Here is a 14,266-nt window from a genome sequence, read left to right as displayed (position 1 = left end):
TTCCCTCTTGAGGGTGAACTGGAAAGGTAAAGAACACCTGTACCTAAATATCTCTAGTGACTAATATTCTTTGTTAGAAGCAGGAAAGTCAGTAAATTTAAATGTCTTCACTAGTGATGCTCTGGAGAAATCACCTACTCACCAGCAGTAAGGATCATACTGATGGAAATCACATCATTGTTGCATGACTTTTCAAATCACAGATTGTTCGATGGTGGTTTGAAAATACATTTTGGTTGAAGGGTCCATTTTTTGGCTTGATGCCTGAGTCATTCTTGTTCGGGGTTAAGGGAGTTTGAGGAATCAAAACGTTGTGTGACTTTTCTCCAGGAACTCCAGGTTACTTACCTAGTTAATGTTACACCTGCACTAAGTACTTACCTAGCTAATGGCCCACTGCCGATACATTCACCTCTTCTCAATTGAGGGGGTAAATTCTGCACAGAAATACACGACAAAACCTGCTTCAAAATCCACACCAAATGCTGATCTGCATCGGACATTCCTCTGTAAATCAGTCCATGTGGATCCAACCTAAGTAGTTAAACTTGCTGTGGGCTGCATGGGGGTAGTGGGGCTATTAGAGTAATAAACCAGTTGGACAACCCTTGTAGGATCCATTTAAACTTAATGTTTTTATTGTCTTTTCAGCCTGATCTACACCAGGAGTCTGGAATACCATTAAACTCTGAAAGCAATGCAACAGAGATTGTCCCAGAACAGAATGAACTCCAGGTATGGGGTGCTAACAGAAACTTTGATGGTGCTTGTACAAATAGTGCCTTATAATAGGAAATTCATGGTAACATTGATTAAGTATTACATAAATTCTCATCCCTATATGTATGATATTGGATGCTTTAAAAATACCCTGGGATGGGGCTGAAAGTTTGCATTGGCATGGTGAATGAATCACTTCTATTCCCCAGAATTTGTGGAGTGCTACGATTTTTTCCCGTTAGTAACCCAAATTATAACATACTGGGCATTGATCCCATATTCAAGCAAGCCATACTTCTGTACAAGGCCTTTTAGGGTACCATTTTAGTGTTGCGCTAAAAAAGTACAAATTTGACAAAGAGAAAACTGTGGCATGTTCCAGTGGACTTTGTACTGCAGAGCTAGTCTTCCCTAAAAGCACCTAATAGAGCCTATAAGGAAAAACACAGAGGCTATACTGACCTGCACCAAGGTCCTCCTGTCTACAAAAACCCTTACTACGATGGATGTGAAATATTTTGTATATAGATACAGAAATAAAATATCAATAAGGCTTAGATTTTTAACTTACTTACATCCCATCCATCTTATTGAAGGTTTCCCAACGAATGAATAGAACTGTGGGAATTAACTTTGCAAACTTTTTCTGTTACTAATTCAGCTGTAAGATAATAAAAGGGGCCTCCATGATTGTTTTGTACTCTTCTAATATGGAGTTCATACTTGACAAAGTATCTCATTCATTCTGTAATAGCACTATATAAATGCTTGGTCGTTTGACTAATATGCCCATTCTTTCACTTATGTTTATTTGGCCCAGCAGTAATACCAAAAAACACAGTACACACTTGAAATAAATGTAGAGAATCAGATCCAATAATAGAAATAATGTCAGAAAGCTTTATTTCATAATCAGTTGCCCATTAAAGACAATTAAAATGAGATGCACATCAGGGATCCATTATAGGTTAAAATGGCCCCACTGCAGTACATGCCCCTAATAAGGAGAAATGGGAGAGGATGTCACGCTACTGGGGATTTCCTTCCTTTTCCCTGTAGGGAAACCTCTCTCTCTCCACAGCAGGAATTTTCCTGCAACCCTGCTGAGATGAGTCTCCTCCCAGAGCAGCAGCGCTTGTTTTCAGTGACACGCAGCATCCAATCACGTGAATTGGCAATTTCACCGTTAATTAAGCTCAGGACTTGCTAGTGGGAAATCTCCCATTTAGGCAATTTTTAGCGCAGTTAGTGTGCCGAACTTCTGCGCGATTTGCACACTCATGTGACCCAGCTCTTACACATCAAAGCCACCATTCATAGACTAATTAAGGTCATGTGAACACTGACATAGTGGGGAAAGGGGAGACTAATTTCTACTGAGGCCTCTTTTACATAAAATGCTGGTCGAAAATCGCGACCATCTGAAGCATTGGATTCTAATGCATTGGTTCAGATCTGCAGTTTTCCAATATGTAAAAGTGGCAGGACGGAAAAGATAATGCATATGGTGCGCATTCCGGCCAGCCGCTTTAACATAAAAAAGCGTAAAAGCAGACGGAAAAGATGGGAGCTGCCAGAGTGGAGAGGTGGGAGGGAGTTTAACAGCGGCTTGTGTTGCTAAATTCCCTCCTTTTGCCGGCAGCTCCCATAGGCTGGGGAAGGAGGGGGAGGGAATTTAGCATGGCAAGCACTGCTAATGTCTTTCCCCCTACCCTTGCCAGCAGCTCCCATAGGCTTCTATGAGAGCTTCTTTTGCCAGTATCAGCCGGCAAGGGAATCGTGAGAGACCTTAGCAGAGCTAAGGTCTTTTTCCCCAGCCCACGGAATTCCAGGCTGCGGTGTATATATGCCGCAGCCCGGCCGTGTGAATGGGCGAGAAAACAGGAAATTTAGATAAGACTTAGGGCGCCCACCCACTGGCGATTTTTTTTCCTTTGCGTTTTGCGTTTTTTCTCAAGAGCAATTAGTTTTGAATGTACTCCTGTCCACTGGCGTTTTTTGTTTCAGTCCGTTGCAATTTTTAACATAGGAACTGTCAGTTGCATATGTGTCCTTATTTTTCTCTTAATGCACCCATGAATGTCAATATAAATTAACGCGAAAATGCCGCGAAAAACGTGCGGAAAACGCGCCAAAAACGCGACGAAAACGCTGCGTTTTTCACGCACGAAAATCGCAAGCGCCAGTGGGTGGGCGCCCTTAGTCGCGGCTTTCTCCCTTCCATGCGATTTTCGGCTGCGATGTAGGCGGCCGAAAATCGCAACGCCCGTGTGAAAGAGGCCTTATTCATAGGTTAGTCTCATTTTGTTCTTTATGCCATTAATCAAGTCTTGCAATTGTTGTCTATGTTCTATCCTTTTCTCTTGCAAAGTTTTTATTTGCTTAATTTGTATATCTTGTACTTTTCTGTATTGAACATCTGAGTTTATATATATATATATATACACACATATACACAAGCAGTTTCACTAAATACATTATTTCAGGAGATATTTATATAGCGTACTAAATATTCAGTTGTGATAGTAATGTTGACCACAACTGTATACATATAAAGTGCAAGTTGCCTGTAAAAATTAGCAATTAATAATATGGCATGCAATTATCATTCTGAGAAGAGGATTCGCAAAGTCTAAAATAGTAGAGAGAGTAACAAAAGAGGACACAACCTTATAATACTGCAGTCAAAGTCCCACAGTATTGCTGTTTGCTGCTCTAGCTTCATCAGGGGTGAGTGATATTTGTCCCAGTAGCCGTATCAATTTTTTTCATAAAAATGATCCATTGCTTTCATATATATCTCCACCAGTTCAATCATGTAGCAATCTGAAGTAGCAGACAGAAAATAGATTACGTTGTAACGGTAGGAGTGGTTTCACACAAGCATAGGTTTTTATAGCAGCTTTTGTGGCAGTCTTTCATGTAGCTTTTTGAGCCAAAGCCAGGCATAGGAATATAAAGGAATGACTTTAGCCTCAGTCAGACGGGCGTTTATTGCCGCGATTTGCGCATGCGCATGCGTCTGGCGATTTTATAAAACCATTGCTTTGCAATGGTATCGGACACATGAGCGCTTTTTATGCGCTCGTCCGATAAATTATAGAACAAAAAATCGCAGATCGCACCTATCTGCGATCTGCGATTCCTGTTCTCTTCTGTATATGCGCTCAATGGGGCCGGCGGCAGCAGCACCGACCCCATTGAGAACATATAGTAGACAAATCATTCTTCTCTGCCACAGCTGTAACAGCTGTGGCAGAGAAGAACGATGTTTGACCATTGAATTCAATGGAGCGGCAATACAGCCGCTCCATTGAAAGCAATGGGCTGCCGGCGTGCGCGGGGTGAATTGTCGGGAAGGGGTTAAATATATAAACCCTTTCCTGCAATTCATCCTAAAATGTGTTAAAATAAAAAAAAATTGTATACTCACCTTTCCGCTGCAGCCGGAGTCCAGCCGCGGCCGCTGTCAGTTCTCCTGAACTGAAGTCTGCTGAATGATCTGCCTCTGATTGGTCACAGCCTGACCAATCAGAGGCTGAAAACACTCACACACCCATTCATGAATTCATGAATGGGTTAGTGACTGCTGCCTCTCAGCGCTGAGCCAATCAGGGGCAGGTCTGACTCACATCCATTCATGAATTCATGAATGGGTGTGAGTGAGGCATGCCTCTGATTGGCTCAGCGCTGAGCCAATCAGGGGGCAGGTCTGACTCACACCCCCTTCACACCCACTGCAGGACGGCCGCACAGAGCTCCGGCTGCAGGCAGGTGAGCATACAATTTTTTTTTATTTTAACACATTTTAGGATGGATTGCAGGGAAGGGCTTATATATTTAAGCCCTTACCGACAATTCATCCCGGGCTCGCCCGCAGCGCATTGCTTTCAATGGAGACGGCTGTATTGCCGTCTCCATTGAATGCAATGCGCTGGACAGCTCCGGCCCGTTTCTAATGAAACGCGGCTAGGAGCAGATTTTCGGGCGATTTGCGGGCGACTTGCGCGCACTGGTCACGCGATTTGCGGATGCGCATCCGTCATGCGATCCGCAAATCGCGCGAAAAAACGCCCGTCTGACTAAGGCCTTTAAGTCACCTTCCTGCTGAATCCCCTTCTGACTGTGGCTAAAAGAAACTGCATGAAAAACTGCTACAAAAGCCTGTGTGTGAAACCACGCCAGAAGTCACAGGTTCTTATTGTTTTACTACATTATCATTTATTGTTTTTCCCTCGTATTTCTCTTTTGTTATGCACACTTTTACTGAAAATTACAACTCTTCAATTTGTGTGCTTATTTCCATACTGAAGACTTCTTGGTGCTACAACTCTTGTAGTTGCTGGGGATGCAGGATGTAGGTATTAGACAAAAGAAAATGTTCAGTCCCTTTCTTCTCATTGCAGCAGAAAGAAACAGTGAGCAGAGCTTCCAGTGCAGATGATGCCATCAGAGGTGTGAATTGCAGGACCTCGGGGACGCCAAGCACAGAAGCAGAGAGGCCGCCCTTTAGCCCTGTGTACAAAGGAGATGCCACTGCCTTTTGCATACAGCTGTTTTGCATTGATGAAAAGCATGAAACAAGGCAAGTGTATGAGGTTCACAACAGTTATGACTTAGGGAATGTTCACACTAGGTGGATACTTTGCTTGTTTTCTGCGGTGGCTTTACATGCGGAAGATACACAGGATATTGCAGGGAGTATCAGAACCATACCCAGTAGAATAGAGCGGTGCTGCATTCTCAATTCTGCACGTTGTTTTTAAGAACAGTTGAGAGACATAATTCTAGCAGTGTCGCTGAGCTCCTGTAAGGGCTCCTTCACACTGGCGAGTGCGATATCGCCGCAAGACAATTGCATCAATATCACATATGTGCTCATGCAATGTGTGAGCATCAGCGATGCTTTTGTCTGGAAAATAATTTTGCATCACATCGTTGCCGCTTGCGATTTTCTCGTGCGATTGGCGATAATAGGAATTGCTAATGTTAAAAACACATCCCATCACGCGAACATTACAAGTTCATTTGTTGCGATGAATCGGAGGCTCCATACGGAAACATGGGTGAGAAAAAAATTGCAAAAAGCATAAAAATAGGCAAGGCAGCAATTTTACGAATCTCGCAGCATTACATGATAGAAAACATCACAGATGGGAAGGAAGTCATTGGAAAGCATGGGTTTCGTAATTCAGCGTTTTCTCGCATTACTCAAAAAACACACGATTTTCTTACAATTTAGATGGATAACTAGCATAAGGTCAGTTTTAGAAAAGCCTATTATGGGTGCATTTTTTGCCCACATTACAGATCATTTTCTCAACCTGACCGCTGATTTACTGACCAAAACTTGCAGCATCACAGAGATCTATGATTCTGTGAGTGTGGGTCAGTAGACCTGAGGTCGGGCCGGGACACCTGCATGTGATATGCTTATGTGGCCTAGGTCTGTTTTTTCTGCTAGGCTGCCAACAGCATCTCCGTACATTATGCATGGAGGCCGCTCCAATCTAGAATGGGGCTATGCAGCTTTTTTTTGTGCAACTCTTTACAGTCCATACATTTAGGCCGGTAGCACACGGGCGAGAAAATCATGCGATTTTCGCGCAATGCGAGAGTGAATGAACACGCAGGATTATGAAACCAATGATTTTCAATGGTTTCTTTTACATTTGCAAATGTTTTTACTCGTGATGTTGGGAGAAGAAAAAATTGGGCATGTTCTATCTTGTTGCAATATTTCCCATTGTTTTCAATGTGGCTGGCGGCAGAAGCCAGCCCCATTGAAAGCAATGGGAGAACTCCACTATCCTCTGCAATGGCTGTGACAGCTGCGGCAGGAAATCCCTTCTGCAGCAGGAAATCCCTTCTGCAGAGGCTGGGGGAATCCCTTCTGCAAAAAAATGGGGAAATCCATTCAGCAAAAGCTAGGGGAATCCCCTCTGCAGCGGCTGGGGGAATCACTTCTGCAGCTGCTAGGGGAATCGTTTTAGCTACGGCTGGGGGAATCCCTTGAACCGTGGCTGGGGGGAATGAAGGGATTCCCACGCAGCGATGCTTGGCTGTTTTCAAATGAAAACGCCTTGCAACCATGAAGCTTTCACATGATGGAAAGTGCGATATCAGGCCGTGAATTGGCCCGATATCACCCTCGTCCGTGTGAAACTAGCGCGTCCATGCATTTTTTATGTGACAAAATCCCGTTACATGAGAAAAAGTGGAAAGACGTACAGTATAAAAAATTATGAAGCCTTATTCTATGAGTCTGGTTTTTTTTTTACCAAATCCAAGAGTGCCTCCTAAAAAGAGTAACAGTATTAACCCCTTAAGGACCAAGTACCATAAATTTATAGCTCTTGGTCTTGGGCATATACTGTATGGTGTGGAATTAAAGCTCCTGCTCCTACAAGGTAATAGGAGCAGGCTGGGTCCTTGGCTGTTGCTGCTACAATCATACCAATATTTGTATGAAGTTTTGATGTTTTGTGCAACTTTTGTGAGTTTCTAACAGTTTTTTCTTTTTCTTTTTTAACATAAAGGTCCATTGATTTTTTGAGTCATGTCTTCGGGCTGTTTCCTGTAAGTATAATTAAAAATTAAATCTAAATTAGTAAATCAAACAAATCAGTAATTGGTTCAGAAAATGTATGTAAAAAGGGTATAAGTGAGACGTATTGTACCGTGTTAGGCCTCATGTACATGATAGAGGTGTGGGCAGGAGGCTGTATGGGGACGACAGGTGAGTCTGGGGGGGAAAAATGAATTCAATGAATTCTGTGGTGAAAATCCTTAGTATGCCTATATTCTGCCACTCAAACCGCATTGCGAATGCTATAAAAATAAACCCCCCAAATTTTGTGTCCCCCCCCCCGAAAAATTTATAAATGTTTTTCAATATATTTTTTGTATTCTAAATTGGTGACATTAAAATTGCACCCTGTCATGCAAAAATAAGCCTTTGTGATGTTATGTCAATGGAAAAATTAAAACATAGCTCTTGGAAGGTCAGGATGGAAAATACGAAAAAAATCACTGTGTACTTGGGGGTTAAATGCCTCCCAGCATGTCTTTATTATCTATGCTATCATAGCTTGCGATGGCCATTTACTAGAAATGATGACAAGTGGTCATAATTATAATCGCCTAGTATACTTCTGATAATGCTAGAAATTGTGAGGTAAGTTGGTGGCTACCTCTGAACTTACATGATCCATCAGCAAATTTAATTAACTCATTTTAATACTCAAAACCGGTGATCGACAACAATATCACTAATTCTGTTATTGCCAATCCTTGCTTACTTCAGGCCTTTAATGGTGATCTCAGATAAGATCGTGTTATTGGTAATAGATTCTTCCTACTGTACACGTAAACCTAGAATTAGGACCGGCGTCCTGGTAATGAATCATCAGATTTATCTCGTCGCTGGGAAAATAGCTCTCTGTGAACTTGGCCTGAGGCTAGCCATTTTATTAGATACGGACCGTCCTCAGACAGATGGTGTCTGTATCCTCTCTGTAGATGCAACCTTTTAAGTGTGTTTTGCAGAATGTGATGTTTCTTTTTGTTAGCGTATTCTTGTCACATAGTCGCAAAGATTGAAGTTAAAAGCTTTATGTAAGATGAGTTTTTCGACCTGGCCCCTCAAGACAGCACTTCTTGCCTGTGTGCTCTGCCAACTAAGTGCATCGGGCAGCATAGAAAAGATATTTAAGAAACATGCACTACAAGTCACTTCTCATAGTTTTTCTGTGATATTTGTGGCCTTGTAAGGTAGTTTCAAACAAATATTATTCCTTAAAGGGGCTGTCAATTTAGACAACCTCTACCTATGATAAAAGTCCCCTTACAGTGTGCTGATCTTTGGGCCCTGTGAAAACGAGGGACCACAGGAGAAATAAAGCATTACACCCATTAAAGTCAATGTACCATTTGTGTATTGTAAATAGGTTCTCCATAATGATTACAGGCTACATATAATATTATGGTCTTTTATAACTATTGGTGGTGCAGATGGTGGTGCCTACACTCACCTCAACCACCCACTGGCCATTAGTATCCTCCTTCTTGCTATCTTCTGTGCAGAAGACTCTTGACTATTCCTCCAGCTGCTACCTCTACTCACAGTGCATGCACCCATGCTCAGCCTGCCTCCTAGAGGTCCAGCATGCACTCAGCTTTTCTGCATCCCGCTTATTGCAGCCCATCCCAGGTTATTTAAGGCACCTTCCCTCACTGGAAGTTCCTAAGGTCCATCGAGGGAGCTGTCCAGGGGATTGAATAGCTCAATGGGGAGAGTTGCCGACTGGAGCACAGGAGATCCTGGGTTTGATCCCTGACAGTGTATGCCTATTGGTTTTGACCCTCAGCATGTATAAACAGCTTTCCTGAATCCTGCCTGTCCTGACCTCAGTATGGTTTTTGACTATGTCTTTCCTGATTGCTGCCTGTCCCAACCTCCAGCCTGATTTTCCTTAATGCATGAACTCTGCCTGTCCCTCCCTTGGAATGATAGTTGACTACATACTTGGCTCTTCCATTGGTACCAGGGTCTACTGCCTGTCGACCCACCTAGGTCAGCTGTCATTTAACTGAGGCTACTTTTATGTAAGTGAACTCCAAGTTCCTTGTGGCAAAGACTAGATTCCTCAACAATGGCTTAACGGGTGAAAACCAGGGGATCACTTAGCCCAAAGCCAAATCAATCAGTGACAGTGGGTTCACGTCTGCAGTTTTATAGGATCCTTTTACATGTGCAGAAAAGTTGCCCATAGCATATGGAGTTCAACAATATAACAAGTAGATTAGACATGCAATGCCTGCATTCATATGTTACAGTCATCATATGTATTTTTTGTGCTGGAGATCTCTTGTCCTTCCATCTCTCATGAGATTTCAATTACAATGACAGTTAGATGCCTGTTCACATGAGAGGATGTACTGCCAACCAACAATAATTTTTATGTCAGTCATGTAAAAGGCCCTTTTAATACAAAGTTAAGTTACTTTACAAATACATTGCTTCCCACATGCTTTAGTGATCCTGATTACAGCCTGTACAATTCAGAGCTGCATTCCTAATTCTGCTAGCTTCAGAGCTGAAACATTCTTTGCTCTCCCAGTATCAGCACAAACCTAGCTATGGTGACTTGCATTCTGAAAAGTCATCTTTGCAACACATACTCAACAAAGATCTGATGTAGAAGAAATGAAGGGTACGTTCACACATTTTGGTTGAGCTGCATTTGGAAATTGCAACTGAACTGGAATATGTGAATACACCCTTACTGACCCTCTCCATTATAGGAGCACAGCTAAACTATTTAGCTTGCTGACTGTTTCCCTGGACAGCTAACAGGATAGTGAATGATGGTGAACATACACTTTTCAAAAATAAATACAAACAGGGGCATATTTATAATGGATGCAGAAGATGTGATCTCACCTGGGCCTTAAGGGGCCCATGCAGTCTCTCTACCCCGTATAAGAAGACCAATACTATGAATGAAGCATTATAGTTGGAGGACTTTTTACAGAATTCCCAAGGGGCCCATCAGCTTGGGAACATTGAACAAAATATAAAGCCTGGCCAGCTTATCACTAGGGGTCCTGGGTGGTAGACGCCGCCAATCTACTATCGATGGCTTATCCTGCTTATAGGCCATCAATAGTTCACAACAGACAACCCTTTTAAGGTGCCTTTCATGCAAGCATATTTTTGCACGCTAAATTTGCACACGCAATATGTATCGTAGTTCGTAAGGCCCGAAAAAAGACATATGTCCATCCAGTTCAGCTTATTATACCCCAATGTTGAACCAGAGGAAGGCAAAAAGAACCCCAATGAGGTAGAAGTCAATTTTCCCCATTTAAGAAAAAAAATCCCTTCCTGACTCCAATCTGGTAATCGGAATAATCCCCGGATCACCGACCCTTCTGAAGTTATTAATGATAACATATAATATTGTGTTGCTCAAGAAAGACGTCCAGGCCCCTTTTGTACTCTTTTAGCGAATATCGCCATCACCACGTCCTCAGGCAGAGTTCCATAGTCTCAATGCTCTTACAGTAAGAGAATCCAATCCATTTATTCCAATGGGTTCATTCACATGCGCGCATTTTTCTCTGCATTTCTGTCACGCAAAAACACAGCATGCTCTATTTTCTTGCGCATTTGCATACCAAAGGTCCCCATAGAAGTCAATGGAGAGTGCACAAATGTGCAGCCAATATGCAAGAAAATGCATGATACATTGTGTAATTCCACTGGAGAGAGAACACATCTGGAACTCCTTAGAATAATTAGCCATTTAAATCGGTGCATCTTTGTTTGCCATGTGCAAATAAACATGACTTGTGGGTGGCAAAAAGTACACTAAAATATGCCGATATGCAAAAAAGACTCGTTCAGTGCATAAAAAAATTTGCATTGAGGTACGTGCAAGTGCGTATAAGGGGGCCTAAAGCTTGTGCTAACACCAGCCCAATAGCTTATCATACAATTTAGTAAGTTTCACAGTCTTCTATATTATTCTGTGCTTGGACAAACATCTAGAATACATGAAAGATTTGCAGGGGGCAAAAATACATAATTTCCACATGGCAAGAACGCTAAATGTTTCACAAAAACAATCACTATAATTAAAGCTAAGACTTTATTAATGTAGGTAAAGTATTATCACTCATGTAATGCTATGGTATTGTTTATTTATAAGGTCCCCCTGCCAGCCTGCTCCATCTCTAGTGCATGAACTAATTCCAGGCTAATACTGTGATCTCTGATGCATGAAACATTTTAATTAATTAGTATTTATTCCCAGTTGTATGATATGCATGGATTCCCGTAATGTGTTTGTCTTTCATTGCTCAAGGATAAAGACTTCTGCATCATCACGGTTCCTCACCTCACCCCTGAATTTCCTCTGCTTCAGAGCTTTGTGCGAGCCGTGCCCCGGAGTACATGCACGTTGCCTCAGGAGCTTTATATTTTCCACCGAGCTGGCTTGATCAAGTAAGTGGAAAATCAACCTCAACAATCTCTGCTTGTCTTTCTTTACACCTGCACATGTGAGAAAATAGGATCACAATATATTGTCACGGTAATGCACACCGCCGGGCTCCAGCCTTTCTATGCTTCTCATTAAACCTATATTAATAAAGAATGAAGGAGAAAAACCCTAATTAGTAAAACATACTGGAAAAGTAAGTTTACCATCTTCCGTGCGTTTCTAATGGGTTATATATGTTATTCATATACAGATGTTTATAAAAGCAACCAGATCTTCAAGATATACGGGGGAGGATATTTAGCAAGCACTTGTGCCAGGTTTCTGTTGGGAAAAAGTCACAACATTTGGTGCATGCTTTTTTCAAAAAAAGTGTGATTGTTCCAAGCAAGAGAAACCAAGTAACCTTGTAGATATGATACCTTTTAATGGCTAACAAAAATGCATGATGTTATTGCAAGCTTTCGAACGTCTTAGGGTCCTTCTTCAGGCATAATGAAATAGATCCGAAAAGGCATGACTATATACACACATACTTATGGCAAGGCACAGACATTGGTGTGATTAATTTGCACTTAGAAGGATACTACAACAGGATGGATAGAGAAATAAAAACATACTGAAATAGTCAACTGATAAAGATGTGAAGCTTTTATGGTTCCTGAATTAGTGTTAAGGGGTCACCAGGCCAGTGTGTTATCTGTGCTATAGATGTCTCATACTTCCCACAAAAATTGGGGACTTTTCATTTTATGCCGTCCTCACCACTTCTTCAAAAGTCAGACGGGACTTTGTAGGAGGGAGTGTGATCTCCCATGGCCCAACAGATTTACTGTAATTTACACAGACACTGGTGTAAATCATGGCTCATAGCTCATAACTTCATTTTCTGGCACAGAGACTGTCCAAAGAAACATCAAATTTATTAAGATGCTCTGAACCCTTTACAATCCAGTGTTGGCCCTCGTCCGACATTAACATTTCCCTGCGTAGCTCTGATATCGGATGAGGGACAAGACATGTTTCTAACAGTATGCAGGACAGAACTCCGATGTTGGAGGCTGTTCTACATATGTATGATACAGTATACAGGACAGTGCTGTATACCAATGTCCTGTATACTGTAACATACGTATGTAGAACAACCTCTGACATCTGAGCGCTGTCCTGCATACTGTTAGAAACGTCTGTCAGACATCGTGTAATGTTAGAGCTACGCAGGGAAATCTTAATGCAAGAAGAAGCCCAAGACTGGATTGAAAATTGTTAATTTAAAAAAAAACCAAAACGTTCATTTTTATGTGTTTCTGTTGAGTCATTTCAAGGAATCCATGGAGAAGCAGTAATCGCTCACTGAATGGATGTAGAGCGCATTAGAGGTCTCTTATGTCCACCCGCCTCGATTCTAAATAAACAGGCGGTCGTTCATAGATAAACAGCTGCCTGCTTACATGGACCGATTATTGGCAGGTTTTGATGTCTGCATAAATTAACATAGGCAAATAATTTCCGTTCGGCGTTCAATCATTGGTCGAGTTCAGGCCTCATGCACATGGGGCAAATTGAGCAGTGGATTCCGCGCTTGTCAACATGCTTGGCGATCCGCTGCTCAATGTGTCCATTGATGTGTGTGGAGATTCCGCTCTCCACGCACACCAGCGGATTTTATTTGCGGCCATACGTGCCGAAAACAATCGCAGAGTGCTCTATTTTCAGAGCCGACACGTAGGGACGGCTTCCATTGAATTCAATGGAAGCCATCCCTGCCGCGGCAGGTCCGCAACTGTCAACGCAGACATTCTGCGGATCCCCGGGCAAGCAGGAAATTTTTAAAAAGGCACTGCACATGCGCCTGGTGCATCAGCTGTTGTGTTCAGAGGCATCTGCCCTGCTGAAGAAAAAAGATTTGGCCGTGATGGAGGAGACCCAAGCTGGATCCGGAAAACCTGTCTTTAAATGCCCATGTCTGCGGGCATACACAGATTCAGCAGCGGAATCCATGCGTGTCCGTGTGCATGAGGCCTATTCATTTTTGTATGATTTAATGATTACCTGATTAATAATTGCCCCGTGTATGAGGACCCTAAGAAAGAATAACGCCGCTAAGAAGTAAAAGGTAAATTAAAAGCATTCCCGTAAAGAGGCCCTACTATGTAACATTACAGTGATCCAACAGGACCAAGTGCTGTTAAAACATTCATGGTTGTCAGCTACTAAATTCTCTATCCACATCAGGTTATGTACAGTAGTTTTTTCCACATTGAGTTCATTACATAATATTCTTAGAATGGCCCAAGTGGGTGACCCATTTTTTAAATCTCCTTTTAAGTCTAATATCAGTGTACAAGCAGTATTTGTGTCAAAATGCCCCTTCCAATAGTGATGTTTATGGCGGGTTCAATATAAAATTATTAGGGTATGTTCCCACGTAGTAGAAAATGATGCAGATTGTCTGCAATGAACAATGCACCCCAAACTCCGTATCAAAACCGCAATAAAAACTTGTCAAATTTCGCGCCATTATTGCAGGATTTGATGCG

At 42.1% G+C, this 14,266-nt stretch overlaps 1 protein-coding gene across 3 annotated transcripts in view; it reads left to right on the top strand.

The window, feature by feature from the left end:
• CFAP61 (cilia and flagella associated protein 61) overlaps nucleotides 1-14,266 on the top strand; it is a 332,916-nt gene that overhangs the window by 103,065 nt on the left and 215,585 nt on the right. For 2 of the 3 annotated variants that reach the window (XM_066595760.1, XM_066595761.1), the window contains exons 10-13: nucleotides 652-735; nucleotides 5,127-5,305; nucleotides 7,260-7,299; nucleotides 11,592-11,731. In XM_066595760.1, the coding sequence (XP_066451857.1) occupies nucleotides 652-735; nucleotides 5,127-5,305; nucleotides 7,260-7,299; nucleotides 11,592-11,731 (443 nt within the window). The remainder of the gene's footprint in view (nucleotides 1-651; nucleotides 736-5,126; nucleotides 5,306-7,259; nucleotides 7,300-11,591; nucleotides 11,732-14,266) is intronic. The other variant, XM_066595763.1, reaches the window with a different exon arrangement.

This window comes from Eleutherodactylus coqui, chromosome 3, assembly GCF_035609145.1.
Source record: "Eleutherodactylus coqui strain aEleCoq1 chromosome 3, aEleCoq1.hap1, whole genome shotgun sequence".
NCBI classification, from domain to species: domain Eukaryota; kingdom Metazoa; phylum Chordata; class Amphibia; order Anura; family Eleutherodactylidae; genus Eleutherodactylus; species Eleutherodactylus coqui.
The sequence above is the reverse complement of the archived record's forward strand: the minus strand, read 5'-3'. Positions and strand labels throughout refer to the sequence as shown.